Here is a 12090-nt window from a genome sequence, read left to right on the forward strand (position 1 = left end):
TTTGGAGTTTTTACAATAGCTAATTTAGTTTATACATATATGCATGAGTAAATGGTACATTATTTTAACTACAAGTATTCAATAATGATATCAAAGTACTGAAAACAATAATTATTATATCCAGTACTGTACTTCAGAGTACCTGTTATCCTGAACACTGTAATATTTAATGCATTACTGATGCCCAGGGCACAATAGATATTCAGAACTATACTTTGGGTACTTTGCAATTAATAACATGATTAAGATATCTGCAGATATTGTACATATTCATTGCTGTACAGTCTAATAGAGAAATTTACAGAAGAATAAACATCGTGCGAGCTAATATCACTGTCGTATTTTCTACATCATCAAGATGTTTGTATGTCACCTGTTTTTTATGATAGATATTTATGAGTACGATTAACATTGAACTATATTATTTCATCATGTGTAGTGTACAAGAAGGCGAAGATGTTTCTCCTGCACGCAAGGAAAAGATTGTGTATGTAATTTTATATCATTGATAAAATTTTACATCCCTTTTTAAAGAAGAAGGTTCATCAATGTAATTGATAAAACAGTGTCACGATCACTGGACATCGATCACTGTGTCCACATGTTACAAGGCTTGTCTTCTTACTATGAGACCACCCCTATGCTAATATGTTTTACGGTGGGACTATAGGGGCGAGCACAGCAGAAACTACACACCCCCATAGACTTTCCCTGCCCTAAAACAGTCCTGTACTCTTATCGAGAATTTGATCAGTGAAATCAGCTCAGTAAACGATAAATTTATATGACGTCATAATCTGGTATAGGGTTTTTGAAATTTCCTGGGGTTATGTAGTTTCATTGAAAAAGTAACAGAACAAAAGCATTTTATTAATTTTCCACAAAAAAAACGAAGTCCGCGTCATATATTTTTGAATAGTGTTTTAGAAACACCAGATTACACATGTACATGTATAAATGTTTCCTCTCATATTGCGGGTTCTATGGTATCGTGGTATTTCAGTTTACGTAAAATAACACGCGTTGAAATTGACATTTGAAGTCAGGATATTTTTAGACATAGTAAATAGAGGCACACTGAACATCACTCGGGTATATAATAGAGGAAACTCGCAATAACATTAATTTCTGGAAATATCTCCGTATTGATAGATTTTTTTGCAAAATGATTTAACTACCGCAATATCATAGGACCAGCTCATATACTAAGGTAAGTTTTTCTTGAAATTGGTGGACTTGGAAAGGTTTCAAAGAAGTAAACATATTTTTGTTTACATTATATCAGTCCAATTTTGTGCATTTTATTCCAAGACTTTTTTCTAAGTAGTTCATTAAAATTTTTAAAAAATGAATCATGATATAAATAGTGACATTATTTTGAACATTTTAAGCATAAATAACCCGTATAATAGTCACATATAAAATGTATATATTTCTTGAAATTATTTACATTTTATCAACATTAAAATTTGAAATCATGACTTTGACCTTTTGTAGTTATAAAACGGGTCTGGCAAAGTCATTTGAATTTCATGTGAAAAAGGACTTTAGTATAGTGAACAAAATCGTATGTAACTTTGGTACAAATCCAAAAAAAATTGCAAGCCGCAAACCTTACCTTAAACCCTTGTGAATTTTAAATACTAGTAAACTTATTTAATTTAAATTTTTTTGCAATGTAAAATTAAAACTATCGTGATTGGTATTTTTTGAGAAATCCTGAAATTTTTAACACTGTGGAATTAAAGCAACTAAGAATATACAGAATTTATAATTATTCTAAGCTGATATTGAGAACTAATTTGTAGGGAAAATTCATGGTATGATAAAAGACAAACAATAAACATATTGATGATATCAGAACGGATACTGTAGTTTGTAAACAGGGGTCCACTGTCAATTTAAAATTAGTAAAATAATTTCTAATGTTTAATCCTACTTGCCATTGGTATTTCTTTTTCAATACTGAACAATAAGACAATAATTCAACAATGAGAAATGACACCATTCGTTCCTTGTTTTATACCAAGCAAACAAATTAATTTTAACAATGTTCTGAAGACAGCAACACAACTGTCCTTACAAACTGACAGTCATAAAAATGATTTCATGTAAAATGCATGCAATTAAATAAAAAGAGCAAAATAAATATTACATGAGCAAATATTGTTTATGCAAGATCTTCTCAGTGAAATTAGTATTTGTGGGAGATTCTACCAGCTTTTATGTGAACCCCAACGCGGGTAGGTTAAGGCAAGTCCGAGTTTAATGACCTTCAAAATTATGATCAATTCAAAAACTGTTTATTATTATGAAAACAGTGCTGAATATTAATACCAAGTGAATGTGTTCACCAAGATATTATTTTTCTACTTAGGAATCAACTCGATCTTTGAAGCTGCCGTGCCATGGTATCAAGTGACAGTTAAAAATAGATCACTTTTTTACCTTAACAAAAAATCAAAAAGTGTAACACTACCCCGAAGTTCATTTGTATGTTTGCTACAATAATTCGATTTTTGGCAATTAGTTCATATTTATCGGAAACCCTCTCAACTTCTATAATTTCATTGAAAATACTACGTATTTTTCATTTAAAACAACGAAGCACAGGATTCTAGCAGCGCTTTTCAAGTAGTTTAGGTCATATACTGTTGATATTTACCAGTCATCTTTCATAATATGCGGGTAGTGTTACACTTTTGCCATTTTTTGTACACACTGACAGAGGAAAGGCCAGTCAAGCCATATAAATGTCATTCTGCTTACCTTATTACACTCGCTGATAAAACAAAATATCCATGCCCATATTATCCTGATTATATCCTAACTGACACTCATCTAAATCTTGGGCATCTGTATTAAATAAGTCTTATTTTGGCATTGTTTATACTGCATTCCAATGATTTGTCTCCTGACATGATTTTCTCTATTAAACATGCTTGTGACGTCATCATTGACAATCATACGTAATACAAAGAAATCGAAGATATATTCAGTTTGAAGAGTTTCTAGTGATATTTTATGCCTGTAGTTTTTATAATTTAAACTAGAGATAAAGTGAAAATCTAGTGATATTTTATGCCTGTAGTTTTTATAATCTAAACCAGAGATAAAGTTAAAATCGACATGTTTCTGACTATAATATGACATCATGCTGCTTATTGTGATGTCATATCGATCAGAGGAATTTTTACTCAATCGAGTTGCCTTATCATACCTGCAAAGGCCCAAGCAGACATGGAAAGTTAACCCAAGGTTTGGTTGGGGTTCTCTTTTTAATAGGCTGTGCCTGGTCAAGACCATTCTCCTTTGATTAAGTATGAATATTGTTCATTCCTGAGCAAATCTTTGGCATTGCATTAATTTAGTTGGATTGTGATTTTTACCAAGTCGTCCATCTGAGTTTTTTCAGACTGGGAGCTATACAGACCTGCAGCTATTTGCATGTAAACACTGAGGAATAAATGAATGTTTTGTTCTTATCTTTATGATTACAACATTAATGCATTTAAGATATCGACTTGTCAAAATATTTTCAAAATTTGGATATTCTGGTACAATAGTATACATTCAAACTTAATTGAAAAATCCTTTTTTTTTTAAATTGCATTATTGTTGGACCCTTTTATTTACAGGGAGGAGAGGACATGCATGAAATGTGAGAAGAAAGCAGTGCTGGTGACCAGAGTCAATGATGCTTTCTGCAAGTAAGTTCAATAGAAATTAAAACAAACATTACTTGTACTCTAGTTTTTTTTTGTTCTTTTCCTAAAAATACATAAAAAGGTATTCGAACAGTTAAAATACAGTGAATTAGAAGCCATTGATGTGACAATGACTGTCCACCTGATGTAGACACACTGTACAATAAACTGTTGTTGTGTGATTTAAATGAGCAACAATGACTATTTGGCAGTATAACAGGAGCATTGTTTACTTTTCCTCTTCGATAGAAGGTGATTTAATGTAAACAAGTATTGTTAAGTAAATGCCAAAAAAGGGGAATATGAACTGATTAAATTATTGGTTTCTGGACATATGGAGTTAACTCGAGAAAATTCCTTGCGAAGAGACTGGGATTTTCACAAACATTTTTATGGCTTTAGGTAGGTGATATTAAGGTTGTGGAAAAAAAAAGTATTTTATTTATCTATATCTAAATATACCGGGTAGGTATCTTCATTTCTTTTAAAATAGAAACCATAAAACAAGCTGCATCAAACCTGATACAGAATAATTTTGGTATAAAGTCAAAGGTCAAGGATCAAAGTTCTTGTCACCAGAAAGATACGTGTAATATCTGACTAGGATCTTGAGCCCTTTGCTTGACAAACTTCAAACCTGGTAAACATGTACCCCTATTGATTTTCATGACAAGAGGTCAAAGGTCAAATTACATCTATTCTTTGCTTGTTAGCTTAACATCTTTGTGGAAAAAATTGCCTTATATGGGTTATATTGTTCTTTAATATTTCTTGGTATTTAATGAAGTTGATACCGACAAAGAAATCAAAAGTTTTTCTCTTGTAAACAACAATAATGTGTATCTTGATTCTCCAGAGCAAAAGAATAAAACAAATACATACATGTAATCCAAAATTGATTTATTTAATAATTTTATGTAAACAGGGAATGTGCATATATATGTACAGCTCTGGCCCATGAACAAATATTTATGAGCAGTTTTTAGAATGTTGAATGCAGTGTTACTCTAATCTTTGAACAGGGAGTGTTTCATGGTGTATGTCACCCACAAATTCCGGGCAGCCATTGGTAAGTCCAAGTTGATCAGAGATGGGGAGTCGGTCCTCGTGGGTGTGTCGGGGGGTCAGGCCTCTAGCTGTCTGCTGCACCTGATTCAGGAGGTAAGTAAATTCCATCAGTGAATCCTAATCTTGTTTTACTAACACATTATTTACTGCGTATGGTGAAAAATGGTCCTCTCAATTTCAACTGCTAGTTGTAGGAGTATAATTTTTTATCAGCATTCTGTAATGTTTATTTTAAGTTCATGACACAGTGTTAACAGATAAGAAAATTCTGATATAACCCTCTCCATCCTACCGTAATACATGTATTTTGTACCCGAGCTGTGACTGTGTTTTTTTTTTTTTTTGAGTTCTGTGTAAATTTTTATTGTCATCTTTTTGTAGGGTCTCAGTGGGCGTGCTCACAAGAAGTTACGATTTAAGCCAGGGCTTGTCTTTATTGATGGTAATTGTGTATTAAGTCATGTTACATAGGTATAATGCAAATGACATTCACAAGTGGGGTATTATTTAGTGTAGGTGCTTGCATGGTTCTCTGCACAGATATAAATCGATTTTTATTGTATGTTTTAATATACTCGCTGATTTATGAGGGAAAAAACTTGCATTGAGATGCATGTATTACAGTACATGTATTTATGTGTGAAACAATTACTATATTTTCCATTGCCAGAGGCAAATCAATAAAGACTTTTATCTCATGTTCCTAAGTACTCATAAATCTAAAGAGATTGAAGCAAATAAAAAATTAATTAAACAACTATAATTACAAAGTTTTGAACATTTACACGTACATGTTAAACATGATACAGTTAGGTTATTTTCGAATATTTTGAAATTCATCAGAACAGAAACAGTAAACAAATACATGTACATATACCTGGTATGACATTTGTTTACCTTTGTAGAGGGTGCCACCATTGGGATGTCAGCTGAAGAGAGATTGGCTAACTGTACTCAGGTGTTAGAAATCATGGAGAAGACAGGTTTCCCCTGTTACCTGAAGGCCCTCGAACAGGTAGGTGTCTCAGGTGTGACATAGATGACTTGAGAGTGAGGTACAGTTGAACTTTGACATCTCTAACACTGATATCTTGAATATAATAGGTGATGTCAAAGTGAGTTGTATGTCCCAAACACTTATTTTTTTAAGTATTTTACCCTCGATATTTCGAAGTTTTTAAACAGTCCCATCTAGTTTGAGATGACAAAGTTTGAATGTACATATGCCAGGAGGAAAACAAAATAAAAGTTAGAGATTTGTGTTGTGTTAGAAAATAATAAATCTATGCATGTGTTGCAACAAGAGTGTTAAATGTTAGAAAGGTAGTCAGAATAAACTGTCAAAAATCATGAAATTATAGATCACAACCAGACTGGACCATAAGAAAAATTACACAGTTGCCTATTAAGGTGGGTTTCTCTGTGATAACAAATAATGTTGTACATGTTCTACTGTTTATATGTTGCAGGCCATGGAACTAGAAAGAGAGGCTGTCACAAATACAGCCGACCAGACAGTCACAGCCTCGATGACCTCGGTAGAGGACCTGACCAAACTCCATCGGTATGACAAGGCGGAGGAGGAGCTCCGAGCTCTGATGGACTCACTCAAGTCTGTCAGCGCCAAAGAGGACCTCATCAAGAGCCTCAGGTAAATTAAGGAACAACCTGTTCTCTCAGATCTCTGAATAAAAGCCTCAGTCCAGAATCAAACTGTTCACTGTAGTCTATTAATACCAGCCTTGATTCAGAATCAAACTGTTCACTGTAGTCTATTATTACCTGCCTTGATTCAGAATCAAACTGTACTATCAGCACTTTTACATCTGGAACATGTAAAAGGTTACTGAGTTAGGGTTTTTAAAAGTATCAACTTATAAAAGTTATTTTGTTGTGGATTGCTTATTTGAATGCAGTAATTTTAAGCCAAATATGAGTATACTAACTGTAGTGCCTTAAGGTTAGTACATTTATTTTGATATTTCAAGGACAGTGTAAATTAGAACCATATCACACTGGGATTGAAAAAAATACCTTTTAGAAAAAATATTATATAGTATAAACAAGCAGTAATGGAAAGCAGTGTTTCACAGTGTTTGGAATATATATTGCAGGCAGAAGATTTTGATGGACCTTGCCCTTAAGAAAGGTTACTCCAAGGTCATGCTGGGGGACTGCAGCACCAGACTGGCTGTCCGACTACTGACTGACATCGCTCAGGGCAGGGGGGCCCATGTAGCCATGGATACTGTAAGACAAAAATCCATCTCTGTTAATATACATGTAGATTTGAATTATTTTACTCTTAAGTGTAATTGTGTTATTGTTAAAAAATTCTCCCTGTGTACTTCTGCCAAACCTGTTTGAAATTGGTTGCTCAACTAGGAAAATTCACTGGCTTAACCAGCTCCAAGATGCCTGTCAATGGAAAATAACTTGGAGGGAAAATATGTTATACTACATGTATCTATAAAGATATCTTTATGATAAGAAGTGTTGTTCATAATAATATGTAGGGGGAAACTGACACATCTTTTTTTATCAACAGGCATTTGCAGACAACAGATGCAATGACATTACCATAGTTAGACCGATCAGGTACGGGTTTTGTTTTTGTGGTTGGTCATCATTAGAGTAATTTGAGTCAAGACGAACTTTTGTTTTTTGCTATGTACATGTATGTTCAATATTTGTACCAGTTCCTAATCTTTCCATTTGTGATTGACCTTGCTGTATGTTTGTAGGGATTTCAGCAGTAAAGAAGTGGCCATGTTTAACATCCTGAATAATGTGCCAAGTGTTTTCATTCCAAGGATAACAACCAAAGTATGTACATGTATTTAAAACAAAATAGATGATCTGAGCTATATTTTGACCTGTAAAAGAACGTTTGTAATCTCCCAAGAAAATTATAATTTTGTCTCATTTAGATAATTACAAACATAATTCAATTCAATTCAATTCTTTATTTCTTTAAGCTTTACAGCTTATCAGTATAATATATGTATAACATGAGGTGGTAGTGTATATAATTGATAAAGCTATTTAATCTTATCACTTTGAAAATTTCCCTTCTCATTAAAGAGATTCCTATGTTTGGCAATATACTCAACATTGGTGTGGGATGCTGTAGTTCTGTTTACCACTTCATAGATGAAATTTAACTTTGCCCCACTGAAAATTTGCTGTAGATAATGCTACAAGCATGCACATATCCTGTTGGATATTGATTCAATACCTTTGAAATAAAGTTTGACTTCTTTGTGGTTTAGGCAGCAGACAGCGTGAGCATTGAGCACCTGACAGAGAGGTTTGTGACCGGACTACAGGCTGAATACCCCTCAACAACCAGTAATATCATGAGGTAGGTTATTATACCCCCCGCAAACGAAGTTTGGGGGGTATATAGGAATCACCTTGTCCGTCTGTCCGTCCGTCTGTCTGTGCAATCGTGTCCGGTCCATATTTTTCTTCTGGAGAAACAATGGAAGTTCTTACTTCACACAAAGATTGCTTATGACATAAGGGTGTGTCATGACCTTGACTCAAGGTCATTCGGGCAAGGTCAAGGTCACTGGCAGAAAAAATACAAAATTTGTGTCTGGTTCATATCTTTCTTATGGAGAATTATTGGAAGTTCTCACTTCACACAAAGATTGCTTATGACCTAAGGATGTGTCATGACCTTGACCCAAGGTCATTCTGGCAAGGTCAAGGTCACTGGCAGAAAAAATACAAAATTCGTGTCCAGTCCATATCTTTCTTATGGAGAGTTATTGGAAGTTCTAACTTCACACAAAGATTGCTTATGACCTAAGGGTTTGTCATGACCTTGACCCAAGGTCATTTGGGTAAGGTCAAGGTCACTGGCAGAAAAAGTACAAAATTCATGTCCCGTCCATATCTTTGTTATGGAGAAACATTGGAAGTTCTTAATTCACACAAAGATTGCTTATGACCTAAGGGTGTGTCATGACCTTGACCCAAGGTCATTTAGGCAAGGTCAAGGTCGTTGGGAAAAATAGTGCAAAATTCGTGTCCGGTCATTATCTTTTTTTATGGAGAAGCATTGAATGTTCTAACTTCACACAAATATTGCTTAGGACCAAAAGGTGCGTCATGACCTTGACCCAAGGTCATTTGGGCATGGTCAAGGTCACTGGCAGAAAAAGTGCAAAAATTATGTCCGGTCATTGTCTTTCTTATGAAGAAGCATTGAGTGTTCTTACTTCACACAAATATTGCTTATGACCAACAGTTTTAAAAAAAATAGAGCAGTTGTTATTTATAGAAAATACACGGTGAAATAGATTCATCCAATATTTTCTATAATTGGAAAAATACACGCATTATGATTTTTATCTTAGCGGGGGGTATCCATTGTGAGCTTGCTCACAGTACCTTTTTAACTTTTCTGAAACCTCAAAATTTTTTATCTGCATTGTCTCAGTCCACCCAGCTAAAATTAGGTACAAATTATACTGAGGGTTAGTCTGTGATGGACTGGTGTCCCATCTAGGGGGAGTCAAAGACTCTCACCCGCTTAACACTATGGAAACTGGGGATAAGCACTGGCTTTAAGCTTTTAAGCACCTTCATGGCTCAGTAAAGGATTTAATTTTTTAAACTCACAAGTACTCCTGAAAAACCTGTAATATCATAGTACCCTCATCATGAGATAGATTCAAGTATTCCTCAACCACCACTGATATCTTGATGTACATTTATGTTACCTTTATATGAAATCTCACAAGTTCCCCTAAACAACCTGTAGTTTGAAATAAGGTAGGTTCAATTAAACCACCAGCAATATTGTGATGTATGTTACTTTTATCTGAAACCTAACGACATCATGAGCTATTTTATATCAAGCCCCAACCTCAAGATGCCAATTAAAGCAATAAACAATAGGCAAATAAAGATGTTTTAGTATTTGCTAAACTATATATTGTACATTGCTTATTAATTATTTTTTATATAAATAAAATTACCGTATTATTTGTTCTTGCCCTTGTCCAATGAGTAAGATTTTGAAAATTAGGAGAAATTATTTTCTGTTATTTTCTGCAGGACAGGTGAAAAATTACACACAGAAAAAAAGAGTTCTTCGGAGAATCAATGTGCAATCTGTCAGGTACTACAGCCTTGTTTCTATTTGTTGATAAAGTCCGTAGCTTTTATATAACTACAAATGACTACATAAAAAAGAGCCAAGATGCATGAATAGATGTCCTGTAGTTGCACCACTGAAATTAAATATTTATGCCATATGAAATATTCTGGTTACTAGGTAATATTACACAGATGTTTTTTGTGAACCAACTCTTAGTTGTGACAACTTTATTTATCAATATACAAGGACATGTAATTTTAAAATTGGTTCATGCAGATTATTTTTGTGATAGAGCCTTTGTAAGTGCATTAGCAAAGAGTACCCTAATAGTCACAACAGTTAAGATCTCATTAACCTTGCAATGTTTTCTGGCACAAATAGAATTTGTTTAAGAGTGTCTGTGTGGCTAGTATTTACTGTCTAGACAGGTTTTTTTAAAAAATAGTTAGAGTTGCGCAGTTGATTCGCATGCTATCTTAACTGACATTTCAGGCCCCCCTCGACACGGACGTCCCTCCATCCTCAGCCCTGAGTGCCGTCAGGTTCTCTGAGACTATGTCTCGTTGTAGCAGTGTCACCCTATCTATATTTAGTACAGATACAGCATGTGGTGGGGGTGGAGACAAAACCTGTCAGTCAGAGGGACAAAAGGAATCTGAGTGCTGTGGGCGGGGTGATGGAAGCTGTCAATCAAAGGAATCAAAGTAAGCAAACTAAGGAAGGAAGAGGGGTGATTACTGTTACCAGAATCAGGATCAAATACAGAAATTGTTTTTGTTCTTATACTAGGATTGAAGCTTTCTCTCAGTAAATTAGTACAGAATATTTTACAAAACTTCTTAAAACTTTATAACAGTGTGCTTTTAGATATAAATACAGTAAGTGATATTGGTGCAGACTTAATGTACATTTTATTTTTTTTTTTCAGGCTGACGCGTGATGAAGTTGAGTCAGCATTGTGTTATGCTTGTAGATTACTGATCAAAGACCTGGTTAGTCCATTACTATACACATGTATATGCTTACTATCAAATATTTTTCTTGTTTCAGTTTTCATATTGCGTGTACAAAATATCTGATCAGTAATGTCATTAGTAGTTGTCCAAGAAATAGATAAGTATTGAATTAAAGGTATTCAATTTGAATGTTAGCCAGCCTAAATGATTGGTCAAAATTATATGTTTATCTTATGCATTAGATTACAACTAGCAATTGGGTTTATAATTGAATTTTAGAAGTAAATGTACAAGTGAAATTACTTTCATAAAAAGTTGAAATAAAAAAGACAGTATTAAATTTGAAAATGTTATCATGACTTGCAATTGCTCTTCTGGGATATTTACTTTCATATGTTAACATTTTCCTTTGTATTTTGATTGCATTAATGATGAGTTGAATCTTTATACAGGGTGATGTCAGTAAGCTGCCGAAACATATCCTGGATGATATCAGTCAGAGACAGCGAAGGTATGATACATGTAAACATTAGATTTCTTCATCAAAATGCATTATTCGTAATATTTACCTCAAACAGTGGGAATTTCTGGAAAAGTGAAGTCAGCCAATCATAGCACAGCTAACTAGTTCATAATGATAAACAGGGTTATGATAATACTTCAAATTAGTGAGGTTTATTTTTGTATTTCATAAAAACTTATTATAATTTGTTATATGTAAACTTTGATTCTATAGATTATAGGAATGAAAAACTATTTTGCAACAAATAAATACTAGTGATTGTTTGATTTTGTTCATCTGATTTTGGATTGCAGAACAAAAATGAAGTCAGAAATTGAGGATTTCCTGTTGGACCCCTCAAACACCCCAGATTGATAACCAGACTACAGCCATCCTTGATTCTGTCAATTAGTATCTTTGACAGATTAATGTCAGAAATAAAATTTTAATAATTTAAAGAAAACCTAAATTGTTAAATAAAGATATGTTCCAAATATATAAGTATGTGAGTATTGTTATTTAAAATTAGTTATTACAATAGTATGTCACAGTTGTAATTTGTATTGTATCTTTCAAAGTCAAAATAAAACGATCTAGATTTTTGAAACTGTTTTCCATTTATTTTATCAGCCTTTACACAGTTACCCAAAACAGATTATTTATTGGTCAATACTATTATCAATTATTGGTATAAAAAAAAAAAAAAAGTCAACAATATTTAATGGCATCTACAAATTTTTCAGT

At 33.5% G+C, this 12090-nt stretch overlaps 1 protein-coding gene across 2 annotated transcripts; it reads left to right on the forward strand.

Annotated features, from left to right (window-relative positions):
* Positions 1 to 378: 378 nt before the first annotated feature.
* On the forward strand, positions 379 to 11953 carry LOC128187797 (cytoplasmic tRNA 2-thiolation protein 2-like). 2 transcript variants are annotated; one of them, XM_052858396.1, is made up of 15 exons: positions 379 to 487; positions 3639 to 3710; positions 4730 to 4868; positions 5157 to 5217; positions 5681 to 5790; positions 6245 to 6426; positions 6890 to 7025; positions 7324 to 7373; positions 7520 to 7601; positions 8048 to 8139; positions 9846 to 9909; positions 10381 to 10592; positions 10817 to 10880; positions 11297 to 11355; positions 11661 to 11953. In XM_052858396.1, exons 1-15 carry the CDS (start codon positions 396 to 398, stop codon positions 11719 to 11721), a joined length of 1476 nt encoding a protein of 491 aa, XP_052714356.1. In that variant the 5' UTR covers positions 379 to 395; the 3' UTR covers positions 11722 to 11953. The 2 variants fall into 2 exon arrangements, with proteins under 2 accessions (XP_052714356.1, XP_052714357.1); XM_052858397.1 differs by lacking the exons at positions 379 to 487; positions 3639 to 3710 and adding an exon at positions 3970 to 4109.
* Positions 11954 to 12090: the final 137 nt, after the last annotated feature.

Source organism: Crassostrea angulata, chromosome 6 (assembly GCF_025612915.1).
Source record: "Crassostrea angulata isolate pt1a10 chromosome 6, ASM2561291v2, whole genome shotgun sequence".
NCBI classification, from domain to species: Eukaryota; Metazoa; Mollusca; class Bivalvia; order Ostreida; family Ostreidae; genus Magallana; species Magallana angulata.

Bases quoted from the DNA above. Each gene is read 5' to 3' on its own strand.
- LOC128187797 (XM_052858396.1), top strand. From the start codon at position 396: ATGAGTACGATTAACATTGAACTATATTATTTCATCATGTGTAGTGTA. The intron at 3,711-4,729 runs GTAAGTTCAATA...ATCTTTGAACAG, and splicing joins GTCAATGATGCTTTCTGCAA to GGAGTGTTTCATGGTGTATG. The intron at 9,910-10,380 runs GTACTACAGCCT...CTGACATTTCAG, and splicing joins ATCAATGTGCAATCTGTCAG to GCCCCCCTCGACACGGACGT.